Below are 21,534 nucleotides of genomic sequence, written 5' to 3'. Positions count from 1 at the left end.
ACGAGTGTTAACTGCAGTGATCGATCATTGAGCACTGTCCTGCAAGGCAGATTGACAATTGCATTGACCAACATTGTGCACAGGCTAAGCTACAAGAGTACTTTTTATAGTTGTGAAAGTGTGATGCCTCTACATTCAAATGGTATAGAATTGTGCTGGATAATTATTTTGGCATGATCTGAAGTGATTGAAATTTTTACAGTCCCAAAGCTTTAAAAACAATTTCTCTGGATCTTAGAATTCCTGGAGGTTATCTGATGTAGCTTAAAAAAATACCCCTAGCTATCTGCTGTGCATGCATGGATTGCCTTGATGGCCGAGCCTTTCACGAATGCTTGACTAAGTCTCAGATACTATTATCTGAGACTTAGTTAACTAAGCAAAGGGCTGTTTCTCCATTTTGGTAGCTTTCATAGATTGATGGATAATTATTGGCCTTTAGCATGGTTTATGACTAGATGCTTGTTTTTCACAACTCAGTGACCAGTTGAAAAAATATAACTTTCTCTAAATCTTTTTCAAAGCAGTACAAAACGGAGGTTTACTGTGTGATATCTTTATTTGATTGTTTGGGGTTTATTTTTGAATGCCCATTTCAAAGTCTTCCCACTGTTTTCCCATGGCTTCTAGATTAGATTACCTACAGTGTGGAAACAGGCCCGTCAGCCCAACAAGTCCACACTGACCCTCTGAAGAGTAACCCACCACCACCCCCCCGACTAATGCACCTAAGAACTATGGTTGAAAAATGTTGTGCTGGAAAAACACAGCAGGCCAGAGTACCTGAAGGAAACCCACACAGAAATGGGAAGAATGTGCAAACTCTACACAGACAGTTGCCCAAGGCTGTAATCAAACCTGGGACTGTGAGGCAGCAGTGCTAATCACTGAGCCATCGTGCCGCCCTAATATTGTAAATAAGGATGAAGTGGCCTGAATGATACGTGGGGTGGATAAGGGAATGTGGAGAGGCATATAAATTGATGTAGGGGCATAGGCAACAACCCTAATGGGCTTTCTAATCTCATCAGCACTCATCCTTCCCCGTCCCCAGGAAGGTAGCAGACCTGAATCTTGATCATTCAGATCCACAGGGCTTGAAAACATGGTAGCGATATGAGAGGTCATCGGTTCAGGTTGTACAAGTTGCAAATGGCCCAAAAAAATACATTTCCCAAACCTGGAGTGAAATTTGAGCCCATATTCTCTCAGCTCAGTAACATAACCATGACAATGCCTGGCCTCACAGTATGGTATAATTGATACCAGTGAAACTGCAGTTTAGTATAGGTAAGCTAAAGCGGTGAAGTGGAAGACAACAGCAATATTACACTTTAAAAATCCACTTCTCTTACCCAGTTGAATCTGATGAAGTTCTGGGATCTGTTTCATGATTGCACTGAAGTAGCAAAGAAGTCCTTTGTAAGCAGAAAGTAAAGCTCGGCAGAGATTTTCATGCCATCGGTATACATGCTGCATACAATCCTCAGAGGTGACATTTGTGTTCCCCTAATAGAAAGAATAAAAAATGTCTGATATGAGACAACGGAATTTCATGCTCAACATTTCTTATTAATGAAAGCAAGACAACCATAACCAAGATGGACCATGTATGGACACAATTAAATAATTCCGACATTTTTCCATGCAACAAACAGAATTGTAACACTTTATGTTAAAAGAACAATGCCTAGTCCATGACTAAGTCACATTTAGGATGCACTTTTTCTGTTATGACTTTGCTTTTGCTGTTTTTCAGCATTGTCAGGGCTTCCCAGAGCTTTTCTCTTTTGTTCCTCCTTCACAATAAATACTGTGTCTTCCACATTTGGCCCTCTCCTTACATTGTCAGTTTCCAACTCTAAACATAACCAACTGCAAATCATCATTCCTGGGATCAAATCTGGGGAACTCTTCCCTTCCTTCACTATTCCCCATCTTGGAACAGTTATAAGATTTAAAGGTCAATCTTGACATTAATTTTCTTGGATTCCTATCAACCTTACCATTGTCTTGACTTAGGACTTGGGTCTTCCAACGAGCTTTCTCAACTTTTACAAAGAAGTTGCATGCCTTGGCAATGGCGAAAAATAGTCATGATTTGGATGTATTTAGATCAGAATTAGTCTAAACATTATGGCACATACAGAGAACACAGGGGCTAACACTTTCAACATATTGTCTGGCTAACACCCATTGTTACAGTCAACCTGAGAATGTAACGTTTAAAAAACGTTTTGTGATTTACACATGAAAGAAGTGAAACTATCATAGTATTTGAACAGATGAAAGACTCAACAAACAATCAAGGTATTTTTCAATGTATAATTTCAGTTACATCACACTAAACTTTTGCTATAAATTCTATGTCTTACAATTGTGTCCTCCACAACCACCTGATGAAGAAGTGACGCTCTGAAAGCTAGTGCTTCCAATTAAACCTGTTGGACTATAACCTGGTGTCATGTGATTTTTAACTGTGAAAAACAGTGGTTGAGTTTTACTCATTTTGAGTTGGGGAGTGACACTTCAATGGCCTAATTTAAAGAAACTCTCCGAATTCACCCACAAAACATTTAAGCAATATTAAAAATAAACAGCAACACGTTATTTGAAGGAATCGCTTCTTTTCCCAAGCTGATAAGATTTCATCTTTGAAGAAAAACAAATTGATGGAGAGAGAATGCAAGTGTTATTCGAAATCTCCTCAAAGCACGGCATAACCTGAAAAGATAATCTGTATGAGTGTTAACTAGTCGCAGCTCACCACCAGTTCCTCAAGGGCAACTGGGGGTGGGTAATAAATGCTGGTCCAGCCAGCGGTACTCATATCCCATGACTGAACAAAAAAGAATGCTGAAGATTTCAAAGCAGGAACAGCACAGGTTAAAGCTAGTCCTTTAACTTATCGATTCTAGTGATTTCAAAGACACCAAATGGAAGCCACTGAATTTCCTCTGTCTCCTGTGACCATGCGGATATTGAATGAAGATAGAATCAAATTAGGCTTTAATGCTCTCTTTCCAGAATAAATGTAATTGTCTACACTTAATCTTTAAAGATGAAAATGTGGGAAGGATACCAATGGACTCCCAGTGTCATGGAACCTAACTCATGATGAGATGGAGCATGTAAAATGGAAAAACCTGCAGACAGAAATATATATACTTTTTCTAAAAACAAATTACGTATTTACATTTACATGAATAGAAGTTTATCCTGTAATAGTCCTCCATTAAAATCAATCACATTCCAATTTGGAATAATATTGAACACAATGAAATTAAGCAGATTTACTCTCTCCAGCATGAGATGAATTAAAATCAAAACAATTTTTAATCCTTGAGGGAGTCACCCAGAAAATCATACATGTATAACTTTCAAACTTCTCCGATCAACAGCAATTCAAACTAGTTCTAACAGGAGGGCTACCAGATGTGGCATAATGTTGTAAAACATCTCAGTAGGAACCAAAGTAAACTGAAGTGGAACACAAAGCCCAGTTAACTGAGGTGAGGAAAACAAACTGTTATTGCTGATTAATGATATTATACAATGAGAGTTTGTCTGTAACAACACATGAGAGGCAATTCGTATGATCAAAGTGCATTAATCAGCAGAAAAAAAATTACAAGTTTATTAATTAAATTAGACACAATACTGAAGAGTAGGGACAACTGAAACTGGGAATACAAAGAAAATAAAGCATTGCAGATTACTTAGAGACATAATTAAAATAAATTGAAACTCATGACAAAGTTTGAAACTGAGTAAATTCATGATTCTGTGCAATATTTGTATTTGCTGTGCAAAGTAAAAATACCACATCTCTGATGAACTGAACAGCACTGAAAACTTATGTTAATGAACTAGGTGTACTCCTAGACAAGCTGTCCCATTCCAGCTCCAACGTTACCAGATAGTGCGGAAATTTGTCGAGGATAGCATATGTGCAGGCGGATTTAAACTTGAGGCAGACTGGGAATGCAGCAAAAAGGAAGGATAACTTAGGACGTCTTATGACTTCCAATATCTCTAATGATAAGAAAGTTAGCATTAAGGCACTTTACCTGATTGCTCATAGCATTCGTAACAAAGCAGATGAACTAATGGCACAGATCATCATGAATGATTATGATGTGGTAGGCATCACAGAGACGTGGTTGCAGGGGTTCAGGACTGGCAGTTAAACATCCAAGGATTTTCAACTTATCGAAAAGACAGGGAGGTGGGCAGAGGGGGTGGGGTTGCCTTGTTAGTTAAGAACAAAATTAAATCTATGGCACTGAATGACATAGCGTCGGATGATGTGGAGTCTGTGTGGGTTGAATTGAGGAACAACAAAGGCAAAAAAACCATAATGGGAGTTAAGGACAGACCTCCTAACAGTGGTCAGGACCAGGGGCGCAACATGTACCGGGAAATAGAGAAGGCATGTCAGAAAGGCAAGGTCACGGTGATCATGGGAGACTTCAATATGCAGGTGGACTGGGTGAATAATGTTGCCAGTGGATCCAAAGAAAGGGAATTCATGGAATGCTTACAGGATAGCTTTTTGGAACAGCTTGTCATGGAGCCCACAAGGGAGCAGGCTATTCTGGACCTAGTGCTATGTAATGAACCAGACTTTATAAAAAATCTTAAAGTAAGGGAACACTTAGGAAGCAGCGAACATAATATGGTAGAGTTCAGTCTGGAGTTTGAAAGAGAGAAGGAAAAATCAGTTGTAATGGTGTTACAGTTAAATAAAGGTAATTATCAGGGCATGAGAGAGGAACTGACGAAAATAGACTGGAAGCAGAGCCTAGCAGGGAAAGCAGTAGAGCAAAAATGGCAGGAGTTTGTGGGTATAATTGAGGACACTGTACAGAGGTTCATCCCCAAGAAAAGAAAGATTATCCGGGGAGGGATTAGACAGCCATGGCTGACAAAGGAAGTCAGGAAATGTATTAAAGAAAAAGAGAGATCCTATAAAGTGGCCAAGAGCAGTGGGAAATCAGAAGATTGGGAAGGCTACAAAAACAAACAGAGGATAACAAGGAGAGAAATAAGGAAGGAGAGGATCAAATATGAAAGTAGGCTAGCCAGTAATATTAGAAATGATAGTAAAAGTTTCTTTCAATACCTAAGAAACAAACGACAAGCAAAAGTAGACATTGGGCCACTTCAAACTGATGCTGGAAGCCCAGTGATGGGAAATAAGGAAATAGCTGGAGAACTTAATAAGTACTTTGCGTCAGTCTTCACAGTGGAAGACATAAGTAATATCCCAACAATTAAAGGGAGACAGGGGCTGAGTTGAGCATGGTTGCCATTGCAAAAGAGAAAGTGCTAGAAAAGCTAAAAGGTCTTAAAATTGATAAATCTCCTGGCCCCGATGGGCTACATCCTAGAGTTCTGAGGGAGGTGGCTGAGGAAATAGCAGAGGCATTGGTTGAGATCTTTCAAAAGTCACTGGAGTCAGGGAAAGTCCCGGATGATTGCAAGATCGCTGTTTTAACCCCCTTGTTCAAGAAAGGATCAAGACAAAACATGGAAAATTATAGGCCAATTAGCCTAACCTCGGTTGCTGGTAAAATTCTAGAATCCATCATTAAGGATGAGGTTACTAAATTCTTGGAAGAACAAGTCAACATGGCTTTAGTAAGGGGAGGTCGTGCCTGACAAACCTGTTGGAATTCTTTGAAGAGGTGACAAGTAGGTTAGACCAGGGAAACCCAGTGGATGTGGTCTACCTAAACTTCCAAAAGGCCTTTGATAAGGTGCCACACGGGAGGCTGCTGAGCAAGGTGAGGGCCCATGGTGTTCGAGGTGAGCTACTGGTATGGATTGAGGATTGGCTGTCTGACAGAAGGCAGAGAGTTGGGATAAAAGAATCTTTTTCGGAATGGCAGCCGGTGACAAGCGGTGTCCCGCAGGGTTCAGCTTTGGAGCCGCAGCTGTTCGCATAATAAATTAATGATCTGGATGAAGGGACTGGGGGCATTCTAGCGAAGTTTGCCGATGATACAAAGTTAGGTGGACAGGCAGGTAGTACTGAGGAAGTGGGGAGGCTGCAGAAAGATCTAGACAGTTTGGGAGAGTGGTCCAGGAAATGGCTGATGGAATTCAATGTGAGCAAATGCGAGGTCTTGCACTTTGGAAAAAAGAATACAAGCATGGACTACTTTCTAAACAGTGAGGAAGTTCATAAAGCCAAAGTACAAAGGGATTTGGGAGTGCTAGTTGAGGATTCTCTAAAGGTAAACATGCAGGTTGAGTCCGTGATTAAGAAAGCGAATGCAATGTTGTCATTTATCTCAAGAGGATTGGAATATAAAAGCACCGTTGTGCTACTGAGGCTTTATAAAGCTCTGGTTAGGCCCCATTTGGAGTACTGTGTCCAGTTTTGGTCCCCACACCTCAGGAAGGACATACTGGCACTGGACCGTATCCAGCGGAGATTCACACGGATGATCCCTGGAATGGTAGGTCTAACATATGAGGAACGGCTGAGGATCCTGGGATTGTATTCATTGGAGTTTAGAAGATTAATGGGAGATCTAATAGAAACTTACAAGATAATACATGGCTTGGAGAGGGTGGACGCTAGGAAATTGTTTCCGTTAGACGAGGAGACTAGGACCTTTGGACACAGCCTTAGAATTAGAGGGGGTAAATTCAGAACAGAAATGCGGAGACATTTCTTCAGCCAGGGAGTGGTGGGCCCGTGGAATTCATTGCTGCAGAGTGCAGTGGAGGCTGGGACGCTAAATGTCTTCAAGGCAGAGATTGATAAATTCTTGATGTCACAAGGAATTAAGGGCTACAGAGAGAATGCGGGTAAGTGGAGTTGAAATGCCCATCAGCCATGATTGAATAGCGGAGTGGACTCGATGGGCCAAATGGCCTTACTTCCGTTCCTATGTCTTATGGTCTTATATCCTGTGTACAGACGGCAGAACAAATCCGACCCAGTGAATTGCTGCCCTGTCAGTCTAATCTTGACCATCAGCAAAGTCTTTGGAAGGGGTCATCAAACAGCACATGGAATGGAATAACCTGCTCACTGACACTCAGTTTGGGTTCTGCCAGGCCCACTTTCGGGTCTCATTACACCCTTGTTGCAAAAATGGACAAAATAGTTGACCTTCAGAGGTGATGTGGGAGTGTTTGTCCCTGACATCAAGGCAACTTGTGGCATCAAGAAACATTACTAAGTCTAGAATCAATGGGAATCAGAGAAAAAAAAAACTCTTCATTGGTTGGATTTATATTGAACACAAAGGTGACTGTTGAAAGCTAAATCAGCTCAGCCCCATGACATCAGTAGAAATGCTTCTCAAGGCTGTGTTGCAGACTCAAACATCTTCAGCTACTTCATGAATGACCCTGCCCTGACTAACGTCAGAATCCAAACATTTCTCATGATTTCACAATGTTCAGCACCATCTTCGACATCACAAAAACTGAAACAGTCTCTATTCATATGTCGCACGACCAAGACAACACCTGGGCTTTGGTTGTTCTGGCAAGCAACCATCACATCCACTACAGTCAGGCAACAGTTACCTTCAACAGGACAAATTCTAGCCATTGCTGAACCTCCCTCTACCAACGTCCTGCTAGTTACCATTAACTAGGAACTGAACTGGACCAAAGTAATACTGTGGCTCAAATAGCTGGTCTGAGACCAGGAATTCTGCGGCAAGTAACTCACCCCTGAATTGCCCAAAGCCTGCCCATCATCTATAAGTCAAAGTCAAGGGTGTACTGGAATACTCTCCATTAGTCTGGATGAGTGCAGCCCAAAAACACTCAAGAAACTTCATAACATCCAGGGCAAAGAAGACCACTTGATTGGTACCCCTTTCATCAACACTCAGTTCCTTCACCACCAAACATTGTGGTAGCACCATATCTCATCAATAAAATGCACTGCATCAAGGCTCCCCTTCTAAACCTGCAACCTCTAACACCGAGAAGGGCAAGTGAAGCACAGCATATATGGCAACACAACCAGCTGCAAGTTTCTTTTCAAGCCACACATCACCCTGACTTGGAACATTTTCACTGTTCCCACAGTGTTGCTGAGCCTAAAGCCTAGAGCTCCTTTCCTAATAGCATTGTGGGTGTCTCTAGACTCTAAAGCCTGCAGTGGTTTAATGGTCCTTGCCATGCTCTCGCCTGCCAGGTCGAGTTAACTTGGACTCTTTAATTCTGTATAGCCTCAACCTTCTCTTTTATCTCACTACTGTTTACAGACCCACACCACCGCAGACAGATTCAAAGTATTGATCAAGAGCCAAGCCATATCTTCTGTTTTGTTTTTGCTCTTTAATTAACTCCACTGGCTTGGAAAGCCAGCAAGAGACTGTCTTATTTAAAAACAGATACTTTAGAATGTTCGAACATAAGAAATAGGAGCAGGAGAAGACCATATGGACTGTCAAACCTTCTCTGCTATTCAATGTGACCATGACAGATACTGGGTTTCAGTCACAGGCAAATTGAGGAACGGTGCACATTCACAAAGATTTGGTTATATTGAGAAAGAGGAAGGTGGGCAGACTAGGAGATTGCAGGCTGGGAGAGAGGAGAATTGACTAAAAATTTCAGAGTATTAGCTGGAGGGCCCAGGGAAGCATTTAAATATTGCACTTGGCAGTTGACATATAATCTTTTAGCTGCCAGGTTTCCTGAGCCCTGGAAATCACAGTCTACAGTGTTAGATTTAAATAACTGCCAAATTCCGAGGGATGCAGCTTTATTTAAATAGAATCACTGATCTGCTTCTCCAGAGCAGATTAATCAGATGCCTCAAAGCTGTGTGATTAAAACAGAAGTGGAACATTCGCAACAGGGTGTCCAAATTTGCTGTATGTAACATCCTTTATTCCCTGAATTCTGAACCTCTGCTGTCCAATATGAGTGAGGTAGAGGGTTTTAAATCCTCCCATAATCCAGTTTCCTGTAGACACAAAAGCCAGAAGTGCCAAGTGGATGATCTGAGGTCCTTAGTATCACAGATGCCAGTCTCTAGCCAAATTAATTCACTCCATGTGACATTAAAAAAAAAACTGGAGGAGGCACTGGACGGCAAAGGTTTATGTGCCCTCACAACAATCTGGCAAGAGCATGAAGACTGTATGCCCCAGAACCAACTGTACTCCTGGCCAAGCTGTTCCAGTTAAGTTATAACATTGGCATTTACCTAATACGGTGGAAACTTACCCATGTATGTCTTGTACTCAAAAAGCAGGACAAAACCAAATCAGCCAATTATTGCCTGAATCTGCTTTTGATATCAGCAAACCAATGGAGGGGGTCATCGATCGTACTACCAAGCAGCTCTTACACAGCAATAACCTGTTCAATAATGCGAGTCTCTTGCTCGGCAGAGGTGAGTTGCCAATTAAGGGGGAATAGAGCTTGCTAAATGCCTTATTAACATAGCAGTTTGCCTCATTAATACTCAGTTTTCAACTTACAAAATGTGCCCCACAAGCTCGATGTCAAGAATTCTCAATGTAGAATTGATTCAGCTCGTCACTTACTCCAAAGGACCTTTTTGTTGGACAGAGTGCAACCATTTCCCTAGCCCTACATTCATCCTGGAACATCTAGATAATAGCGATACCTACATCAGGCTCCTACTTTTTGACTACAGCTCCACCCTCAACATTATAATCTCAAAACTCCAGGATCTAGGTCTCAGTTCTACCTGCTGCAACTGGATTCTCAGCTTTCTGACCCACAGATCTCAATAAGAGATCAGCTCCTCCATGATAATCCCCAACACTGGCACTGCGCAAAGATGTGTATTCAACCCTCCACTGTCCTCCCCATACACTCACGACTCTGTGGCTAAATTATGCATAAATGCCATCTCCAAGGTCATTGATGACACCACCATTGTAAGCCAGATATCAAAAAATGATGAGTCAGAATACAAGAAGGAAATACAATGCTTGGTGTCATGGTGCCATAATAACAATCTCTCCCTCAATGTCAGCAAAACAAAAGAACTGATCATTGACTTCCGGAAAAAAGGAGACGTGCCCCTGTCTACATCAATGGAACTGAGATGGAGAGAGTTGACAGCGTCAAGTTCCTAGGAGTAAAGTTCACTAACCATTTGTCATGGACCTCCCACATGGATGTGTCGGTCAAGAAGGCACAACAACACTTCTTCCTCAGGCATCTTAGGACATTCGGCATGTCCATACAGACCCTCACTAACTTTTACACATGCACCATAGAAACCATTCTAACGGGTGCATAATAGCTTGGTACACCAACTGCTCTGCCCAGGATTGTAAGAAACTACAGAAAATTGTGCACACAGCCCAGGTCATCACAAGTGCCAACCGCCCATCCATAGACTCCATCTATACTTCCTGTTGCCATGGAAAGGCCACCAATATCAAAGACCCCCTCCCACCCGCAGTAATGCTCTCTTCCAATTTCTTCTGTCGGCAGAAGATACAGAACCTTAAACACGCATACCAACAGGTTCAAGAACAGCTTCTTCTTTACCATAATTAGACTGATGAATGAACCTCTCTAATGTCAAATCTAAGGTTGATCTTGTCTTTGCGCACCTCCTGTGCAGCCATAACTGTATGCCATGCTCTGCCTCAACACCCTATGAACTGTATGTACTTGTATATTATGATCTGCTTATACTTCATGCAACACAAAGCTTTTCACTCTACCTCGGTACATAAGACAACAATAAACCAAATCAAATCTAATGAGAATAGAAATAATAAGGTCTACTATATGAATGTGTGGCTGGAAAAATAGCATAGGAGGGAGGAATTCAGAATCGTAGGTCACCGGGATTAGTTTTAGGGAAGGAATGATTAAGAAGCTGAATGAGTTGCGTCTGGGCAGGACTGTGACCAATGGCCTTGGAGAGGCATTCTCAAGTTAGGAAGACTTAGACAAGAATGGTAGAGGGATGGGAACCAGAGCAGGGAGGCAGAAATAAGAGAATAAGGACAGAAACAAAACATAGGAAGGTGAGAAGCAAAAATGGAAGGCAGAAAGATCATATGAGAAAAATAAATATGGCGACAGTACAAAAGAAAACTAAGATGACTAACAATGTTTAAAGGACACCTCAAAGACTTTGTGTCTCAATGCATAGAACATTCCCAACAAGATTGATTAAGTAGCAGCGCAAACAGATATAGCTGCAATTATGGAGACATGGTTAAGGGAGACCAAAATGGGAACTAAACATCCAGCTGTATTCTTATTTAGAAAAGACAGCCATAAAGGGGAGGGAGTTGTGGTAGTATTGTTAGTAAAGAACACATCAATGCAATTGTGAAGAAGTATATTGATTCAGAAAATCATGCTATGGAACCTGTATGAGTAGAGATAAGCAACAGCAAGGGGCAGAAAACATATTTGTAGGCCTGAAGGGAACAATTGGGGGGAAAGCTGTGGCATGGTAGGAATGTCAATAAGTATCCAGAATCCCAGGCTAATGTTCTGAGCAGGTGGTGAAATCTGAATGGAAAAGAAAAGCTGAAGACAAGAGGAAAAGCTAGTACAATGGCAACCATGTAACCAGTGTTGATTGTTCTAAAAATACATCTATTTCACTAACGTCCTTTAGGGAAGGAAACTTGTTATCCTGACCAGGTCTGGCCAACATGCAACTGTGGACCCACACCTTAACCATCCTCTGGGTAATTAGTGATGAGCTGTAAATCCGAACCTAACCAGTGATGCCCACATCACATGATTGAATTTTAAAAAGGCCAAGTTTCATGAAACCAAAATCCATTAAACTATAAAGACAGAGTAATCTGAAATTAATTTTTGTTCTCCAAGGGAAATGAAACCAGATTGCCATACCCTGTGGGAAGCATTAAAGATCGTCATCTCTTATCTGATTTACATTGTGATGAGAATTTTCTTTCTCGGAGATGAAACATCACTTGAAATTATGAAGTCTGTATACATAACCTCAGCAGACAAGAGAATATACAAAACCAGCTGCTAATTCAAGAAGCTCTTTTTTTGTTAGACCAGAGGGGGTTCAGTTAACAACACAGTGCTGAGCACAGGCTGAGAAAGCTCTGTGCTCCCCAAGGAGCAACATGCCCAGCTTGCCTGCATGTACTGGAATGAAACATCAGATAACTGAGAACGTAAAGGGTAATTGTAATATTTACAACTGGCCTTGACAGCTTAAAAAAAAAGACAACTAACTAACCACGGGCAGGGCTTAAAACCTTAAGCCTTAAGGATACCCAAAGGACATAAGATTGTTCTGTCTGAAAGCTACAAAAACAGATGTTGTCTGATCTTTTATCTTCCATGGCACAGGGATTATCACCTTTTAATTTTGAACTTCTGTACGTGTACGTACGTATGTATGTACATCCTGTGTGTATGTGCATGAAGCCCCAGGTAACTGCAAGAAGACTGTCTACTTGTTGGTGGATCTTAATTATTTTTCTTGGAGTTCCTGCACAGTACAATTTTTTTTTGAGGACTCCTCTTGAGATATTCTACCCCATAATTTTCTCCTCACTCCACCCCACTCACTTTGCAGCCTCGCTTTCTCCCACTATCCTGTTTCAGCCTGCCTGTCACCCACTTGGTAGCCTTCCTGTTTTCTTCACTGCCCTGCCACCTTCCTGTCTCCGCTAACCTCCCTCACAGTTTTCCTGACCTTCTCTGCAACTTGTCAAGCCCCAACCTCACTATCACTGGTGGACCCGGCAGACGCCGATGTTGGTATAAAGTTGATCCTGGCTTCCCACATCTGGCTGCCAGTAAAAAGGCAGCTCCTGAACCTGACCTGTCCCACTCTGTGGTGGTTTTGATGCTCCTGGGTTCATTAGCTAAAATTATGAGCAGCTACTATAGGAGAAAACCATCTTGTGATCGGACAAGCAGCCATTTCCATTTCTCCAGTGTACATATAGTGAGGACCTTTCTCCAACTGATTTTCCCAAATTGTTCTTTCAAGAGTTTCAATGGGAATTTTAAAAAAAACTATTTTTCTAATCAGGGATGTTATTACACACCTCTGTAGCAGCTGGGACTTGAAAGAGGTTCTCCTGAAACAGGAGTAGGGACACTAACACTGGGGCAACAAGAGGACCTTCACAGCACCCAGGTATTCTGATTGTTGTTTAGGAAGCAATAACATTGCTTGTTCTTTCACTCATGGATACCTTGTGATTGCTCCTTATTGCTTACTGTAAAAGTAGTTAGCTACATTTCAATAAAGTAAGAGGTATAGCCTTATGCGAGATGTTATTTTTGTTGACTGGCCATGAAGGTTGAAAAGAAAGGAGTTGGTTTATTTCCATTCACCAGGTTGCAAAGTAAATTGGAGACTAGAGTCTGAGAGTTCTCATAGCTTGACAAAAGAATTGCAGTAGGGAAAATATTATTTTCCTTTGAAAGCTACTTAAAAAAGCAGCAAATAGCTTTTCTGAGGTCTGCAAAAATAAAGAGCCAGGAGGTCCAGTTTTGATGTTAATGCCTTCGTGGAATAGGCTGTGAAAACTCATTATAAGTTAGGGCACTGGCCTTGTAGGATTCAGAAGGTGCTGCAAGACACTTCAAGGTCGTATTCCGTCTGAAAGCTACAAAACAGAAATTGCAGAATGGGCAGTAAACATCTGCAGACAGAAGCTGAAGATACTGAAACATACAGGAAAATTCAGAGTTGCAGATAGCAGAACTAAAATTTCAGCAGAAAAAAAAACAGGAAAAAGAGAATTCTAGGAAATAACATAAAGAGGAAGCTACACAGGGGCTCAGTAGTTAGCACTGTTGCCTCACAGTGCCAGGGATACCAGGTTCGATTCCAGCCTGTGGTGGAGTTTGCACATTTTCCCTATGTTTGCGCCTGTTTCGTCCAGACGCTCTGACTTCCTTCCACAGTGCAAAAGGTGTGCAGATTAGATGGATTGGCCATGCTAAATTGCCCATCGTGTCTAGGGAGATGCAGGTGAGGTGGGTTTAGCCATTAGATATGTGTGCTAAGAAGGGAGAATCCCAATATGCTCATTAAAGGCAATTTAGGAAACCACCTTAATTCAGGGCTGAGATAGTGAAATTTGCCGTGTAATCCCAAGTTTGATGAAGATGGAGCCATTTATATTTCTTTCAAATGGTCAGCGTATCAGTTAAAGTAGCCAATCCAACAATGAATGCTGTGGCAGAGTAGGTTGACAGTAAAAGCCCATGAACTTTACTCACACTTGCATGAGGCAAGTACGACCAGCTATGAGGCAGCAACTCAATATTTTAAATGGGTACCAGTGAGGACCCAGAGATTCTGCAGCCTCAGGAAACAGTTTCCTTGGAATTGGAAAGGCTTAAGTAGCTCAGGGAGATACATAGTCTCATCCTAAAAAGAATTTAAACCTTAGTTGGGATAAACTAAGGAGTTTGAAAAGAGGGCAACTGGTTCGCTCGTTCTTACCCAGTTGTAGCTGCCTGCACATTCCCTTCCAAGCCATACTCAGTCCTGACTTTTAATTATATCACAGTTCCTTCACTACCGCTGGTTCAAATTCTCTTTCTGAATGTGCCTACATGCGATGGAAACGCAAAAAGGTGGCAAGCAACCATTTTCCTGAGGGTATTCAGGGATGGGCAATAAATGCTGGCCAAATCAGCAAGGGCCCTTTCCCATGTGAGGCATACCAACCAGCATTAGTTAATGCAATTTATGAAATAGGCTTTCAATAATTTAGTAGTGAGATTAGAATATGAAAATCATGCAGTGTAGTACTTAGTCTCCATATGGCATTTACATGTAGCAAACCATAGTACAAAAAGCCCATGCCAGAAGACCATTCTTGACTTGTTCTTCTCTTCAACAGTCTGCCTTGAACCCAAATTCACAGATTTGGGTAAAAACTACACAAAATGTGCTGTGCTATCTACATGCATGCACTTCTAATTTTATACTGTTCTACAACATATTGCAACAATGCTACATAGTAACCTACCTCTATTGCTATGTCCTTGCTGTTCTGCGATTGAGTGTTTACACTGAAGCAATTTTCTGGCAGCCTTTAAAGGAATGATTAGATTGCCTCCAGTATGGAAACAGGCCCTTCGGCCCAACCAGTCCACACCGGCCCTCCGAAGAGTAACCCACCCAGACCCATTTCCCTCTGACTAATGCACCTAACTCTCTGGGCAATTTAGCATGGCCAATTCACCTGACCTGCACATGTTTAGACTGTAGGAGGAAACCGGAGCACCCAGAGGAAACCCACGCAGACACGGGGAGAATGTGCAAGCTCCACAGTCAGTTGCCCGAGGCCAGAATCAAACCTGGGTCCCTGGTGCTGTGAGGCAGCAGTGCTAACCACTGAGCCACCTTGCCACCCTATGTAGCTTGCCCCCTTGTTTCTGGCAGGAAGTTGATTAGAAATGGAAATCAGATGTAATATTATCCATTGTAATTTTCAGGGTCAACAGAACAGATGACGTACTCATCTAGCCTGTTAAACACGGTGGCTCACGGTGTTTATATCCTCATTACAGGAGTCCCAGCATGCTGATTCCCAACCTGTAGGTCCTAAAGCAGTTTACTGTTTTAATTGCACAAATTAAATTAAATTAAATGCATAGATGGAAAGGGGCTATCTTTGATGGAAAATACTGATACTTTTTCCACAATCCTGAATTTCAACTGATCTTCTCAACCTCTGTTCTATTTCTTGTTTGCAGCCTCCCTTCCTTTCATTAAATGGCATTACAACCAGTGCATCACTCACAGTCAACACTGACAACCTTCACAAGTCACATAAATGCTGTAGCTGGAAAGTCAGCACATCACCTGAGTGTATCACAGCTTGGGAACTCAGGGGCTCCAACAGTGACATTGCTGGCCTAAGTGAGACACGGCATATCGATGAAAGCTGACAGAGAAAGCAAGCAGCAGAGGTACCAAAGGAATATCACCACCACGGAGTGGGTTTCAGCATCAAACATGAGCTTGTCTGCTACCTCAGTAATCTCCTGGAGGGATAAGCAAGGACTCCACAAGTGTCCAGCTCAGTCCAAAGAGGAATCAGCAAATCAGTGCCATCAGATCACATCCTCTTACCTTGAGGGAACAGACAAAACCTAAAATAGATTCTACACTGACCTTGAGCAATCTCTAGCCTAAATCTAAGTAGGCACTAAATTGTTTTCTCTTGGGCATTTCAATGCCAGAAGAATGCAAATCCCTGGAAGTGTGTAATTGACAAGGAAACAGCAGGGATATCAGACTCCAACAGAATCCTCCTCTTTTCAATAGACAATAGACAATAGACAATAGATGCAGGAGTAGGCCATTCTGCCCTTCGAGCCTGCACCGCCATTCAATATGATCATGGCTGATCATTCCTAATCAGTATCCTGTTCCAGCCTTATCTCCATACCCCTTGACTCCACTATCTTTAAGAGCTCTATCCAATTCTTTCTTAAATGAATCCAGAGACTGGGGCTCCACTGCCCTCTGGGGCAGAGCATTCCACACAGCCACCACTCTCTGGGTGAAGTAGTTTCTCCTCATCTCTGTCCTAAATGGTCTACCCCATATTTTTAAGTTGTGTCCTCTGGTTCGGCATTTCCCCCATCAACGGAAATATGTTCCCTCCTGCCAGAGTGTCCAGTCCTTTCATAATCCTATACGTTTCAATCAGATCCCCTCTCAGTCTTCTAAACTCAAGGGTATACAAGCCCAGTCGCTTCAGTCTTTCCGTGTAAGGCAATCCTGCCATTCCAGGAATTGATCTCGTGAACCTACGCTGCACTCCCTCAATAGCCAGAATGTCTTTCCTCAAATTTGGAGACCAGAACTGTACACAGTACTCCAGGTGTGGTCTCACCAGGGCCCTGTACAGCTGCAGAAGCACCTCTTTGCTTCTATACTCAATCCCTCTTGTTATGAAGGCCAGCATGCTATTAGCCTTCTCCACTACCTGCTGTACCTGCATGCTTGCCTTCATTGACCGGTGGACAAGAACACCCAGATCTCTCTGAACAGCCCCTTTACCTAATTTGATACCATTGAGGTAGTAATCTGCCTTCCTGTTCTTGCCACCAAAGTGGATAACCAGACATTTATCCACATTAAACTGCATCTGCCATGCATCTGCCCACTCACCTAACTTGTCCAGGTCACCCTGTAATCCCCTAACATCCTCATCACATTTCACCCTACCACCTAGCTTTGTGTCATCAGCAAATTTGCTAATGTTATTGCTGATACCATCTTCTATATCATTTACATATACTGTAAAAAGCTGCGGTCCCAGCACGGATCCCTGCGGTACCCCACTGGTCACTGCCTGCCATTCCGAAATGGAGCCGTTAATCACTACCCTTTGTTTCCTATTAGCCAACCAATTCTCTATCCAATCTAGTACTTTGCCCCCAATCCCGTGCACCCTAATTTTACTCACTAACCTCTTGTGTGGGACTTTATCAAAAGCTTTCTGAAAGTCCAGGTACACTACATCCACTGGATCTCCCTCGTCCATCTTCCGAGTTACATCCTCAAAAAATTCAAGAAGATTAGTCAAGCATGATTTCCCCTTCATAAATCCATGCTGACTCTGTCCTATCCTGTTACTATTATCCAGATGTGCCGTAATTTCATCCTTTATAATAGACTCCAGCATCTTTCCCACCACTGAGGTCAGACTAACTGGTCTATAATTTCCTGCTTTCTCCCGCCCACCCTTCTTAAAAAGTGGCACAACATTAGCCGCTCTCCAATCCTCAGGAACCGACCCCGATTCTATTGAACTCTGGAAAATAATCACCAGCGCATCCACGATTTCCCGAGCCACCTCCTTCAGTACCCTGGGATGCAGGCCATCAAGTCCCGGAGACTTATCAACCTTCAGACCTAACAGTCTCTCCAACACCAAATCCTGGCAAATAGAAATTCCCTTAAGTTCAGGTCCTTCAGCCACTGTTACCTCAGGGAGATTGCTTGTGTCTTCCCCAGTGAACACAGATCTGAAGTACCCATTTAATTCCTCTGCCATTTCTTCGTTCCCAGTAATATATTTCCCTGCTTCTGTCTTCAAGGGCCCAATTTTTGTCCTAACCATTTTTTTGCCTTGGACGTACCTAAAAAAGCTTTTACTATCCTCCTTTATACTCTTGGCCAGTTTACCTTCGTACCTCATTTTTTCTCTGCGTATTTCCTTCTTACTAATCCTCTGTTGTTCTTTAAAAGCTTCCCAGTCCTCCGTTTTCCCGCTTATCTTCGCTAAGTTATACTTTTTCTCTTTTAACCTTATATGTTTCTTTACTTCCCTCGTCAGCCACGGCCGCCCATGTCTCCTCCTGGGATCTTTCTCCCTTTTAGGAATGAACTGATCCTGCATCTTCTGCATCATACACAGAAATATCCGCCATTGTTCCTCCACGGTCTTCCCTGTTAAGGTATTGAACCATTGAACTTCAGTATGTTTCAGACATGAACTTCTTATCACCAACACTCTGTTTCATCAACAAGACAAGATTTTGTGGCAACAGTCAAAGTCCAAACACTGGCACTTGTTCAACTATGTCATCACTCAGCATGGGACAGTAGAGGAGTCCATGCAGCTCAAGCCATGATAGGTACTGCTGGTTGCAAGACCAGTCACCACCTTATCTCATTGACCTGACTCCCAAACAGTGAAGGCAACCTAAATTAACATCAAAGATCTCACCAATATTACTCTATCAAGTTAGAACTTCACTCAAATCTCTCAGACTTCAGCCCTTTGGTTTGAAATACATACCTAGAATCCCTACAGTGTGGAAACAGGTCATTTGGCCCAACAAGTCCACACCAACCTTCCGAAGAGTAACCCATCCAGACCCATTCCCTTGGCCCATTACTCTAAATTTCTCCTGACTAATACACCTAATTTACACATCCCTGAACACTACGGGCAACTTAGCACGGCCAATTCACCTAACCTGCACATCTTTGGACTGTGAGAGGAAACCAGAGCACCCAGAGGAAACCCACGTAAACACAGGGAGAATGTGCAAACTCCACACAGACAGTCGCCCAAGGATGGAATCAAATCCAGGTTCCTGGCGCTGTGAGGCAGCAGTGCTAACCATTGAGGCACTGTGCTGTTTGCCTGGTGGCTGGTTGAACCTAAAGTCCACAACAACAAAGGACTTGCAAAGAAGTCCTTGGTCTTTCCGCCAGGAGAAACCAAGACTGGTGAGACAAAAGCAACCAGGAGATACACAACAAAATCTAGCATAAAGCAAAGCTTTAGCTGAATTGAAATTTCAACAAATCTTTGCAATCTTGGAGGCAGCTGATCACAATCATACAGTATAAAATCATGACAGAAACAGCACAAGTGATCCAATAATTTACACACAAGAAATGGCATACAGTTTCTTCAGCATTGTCGAGACAATCTCTGCCCCAAGTTGATGTTTTCACTGTAATGAAAACCAAGCATCAAAAAGAATTCATTGAGAGGGCCCAGACAACTTGGTCACTGTGCAGTGAATTCAAGAATACATAAAGGAACAGCAGCAATGACTTTATATTGCTTGTTTTTACCTCCCAAAGTTCTTTGACTCTCAACAGTGAAGGCTCATTGAGTGTGCTCCAGTTCCCATTCTCTGCCTACTCCAGAAGTCATAGAGTCATACAGCACATAAACAGGCCCGACTGCCCACCACGTCTATGCCAACCAACCGACATCAAACTACATGAATCCCAGTCACCTGCATTTGATCCATTGTCTACTACACTTAGAATTTTAAGTTCTCATCCAGATGCTTCTTAAATGTTCTGAGAGTACCTGCCTATACCACCCTTACCCTCACCTCATGTTCCACATTTCTACAACCCTCTGGACGGAAAATCTTTTTCTCCAATCCTCTCTAAACAACTTACTCCTTAATTTTGACATAGGTCTTCTGATCTTAGGCACAGACTCAGACCCATAGTGATGTACAGCACGGAAATAGACTCTTCGGTCCAACCTGTCCTTGCCAACCAGATATCCCAACCTAATCTAGTCCCACTTAATCAGCAACCTCCAAACACTTCCTATTCATATACCCATCTAGATGCCTTTTAAGTATTGCAATTGTATCAGTCTCCACCACTTCCTCTGGCAGCTCATTCCATACACGTACCACCCTCTGTGTGAAAAAGTTGCCCCTTAAGTCTCTTTTATATCTTTCCCTTCTCACCCTAAACCTATGCCCTCTAGTTCTGGACTCCCTGACCCCAGAGAAAATACCTTGTCTATTTATCCTATCCATGCCATTCATGATTTTGTAAACCTCTATGAGGTCACCCTTCAGCCTCAGATGCTCCAAGGGAAAAAACAGCCCTAGCCTATTCAGCCTCTCTCTATAGCTCAAATCCTCCAACCCTGGCAACATCCTTGTAAATCTTTTCTGAACCCTTTCAAGTTTAACAACATCTTTCCAATAGGAAAGAGAACAGAATTGCACGCAACATTCCAACAGTGGTCTAACCAATGTCCTGTACAGTCACAATATGACCTCCCAACTCCTGTACTCAATAGTCTGACTGATAAAGGAAAGCATACCAAACGCCTTCTTCACTATCTTATCTACCTGCGACTACTTTCAAGGAGCTATGAACCTGCACTCCAAGGTCTCTTTGTTCAGCAACACTCCCTAAGACCCTTACCATTAAGGGTATAAGTCTGCTCAGATTTGCTTTCCCAAAAAGCAGCACCTCGCATTTATCTAAATTAAACTCCATCTGTCACGCCTCAGCCCATTGGCCCATCTGATCAAGATCCCATTGTAATCTGAGGTAAACTTCTTCGCTCTCCACTACACCTCCAAATTTGGTGTCATCTGCAAACTTACTAACTGTACCCCTAATGCTCACATCCAAATAATTTATATAAGTGATAAAATGTAGTGAACCCAGCGCCGATCCTTATGGCACGCCACTGGTCACAGGCCTCCAGTCTGAAAAACAACCTTCCACTACCACCCTCTGTCTTCTACCTTTGAGCCAGTTCTGTATCCAAATGCCTAGTTCTCCCTCTATTCCATGAGATCTCACCTTGCCAACCAGTCTCCCATGGGGAAACTTGTCGAATGCCTTACTGGAGTCCATATAGATCACGTCTAGCGCTCTGCTCTCATCAATTCTCTTTATTACTTCTTCAAAAAACTCAATCATGTTTGCCATGGGGAAAAGATTCTCACGATCTACTCTGTCTATCACTCTCATTATTCTGCATACCCCTCAGCCTCCTCTGCTTCAAGGAAAGCAACCCCAGCCTATCCAATCTTTCCTCATAACTCAGACTTTTATCACTTGCAACATCCTAGTGAATCTCCCCTGCACCTTCTCCAATGCAATCACGTATTTCCAAAAGTGTGATGAACAGCATTCTACAGCCTAACCAATGTTTATATAATTACAACATAAATTTATTGCTTCAATATGCTGTTGAAGATTCTGTTTGTCTCCTTCATCATTCTGTCTACTTGTGCTGACACCTTCAGGAATCAATAGACTTGTACATCAAGGTC

General features: G+C 42.4%; 1 protein-coding gene across 2 annotated transcripts in view; it reads right to left on the bottom strand.

The window, feature by feature from the left end:
- Nucleotides 1–21,534, bottom strand: part of fam135b (family with sequence similarity 135 member B) — a 367,782-nt gene that overhangs the window by 109,663 nt on the left and 236,585 nt on the right. For both annotated transcript variants that reach the window (XM_072569977.1, XM_072569978.1), the window contains exon 8: nt 1,356–1,509. In XM_072569977.1, the coding sequence (XP_072426078.1) occupies nt 1,356–1,509 (154 nt within the window). The remainder of the gene's footprint in view (nt 1–1,355; nt 1,510–21,534) is intronic.

This window comes from Chiloscyllium punctatum, chromosome 5 (genome assembly GCF_047496795.1).
Source record: "Chiloscyllium punctatum isolate Juve2018m chromosome 5, sChiPun1.3, whole genome shotgun sequence".
In the NCBI taxonomy this organism is placed as follows: domain Eukaryota; kingdom Metazoa; phylum Chordata; class Chondrichthyes; order Orectolobiformes; family Hemiscylliidae; genus Chiloscyllium; species Chiloscyllium punctatum.
This window is presented reverse-complemented; position numbering and strand designations above follow the sequence as displayed.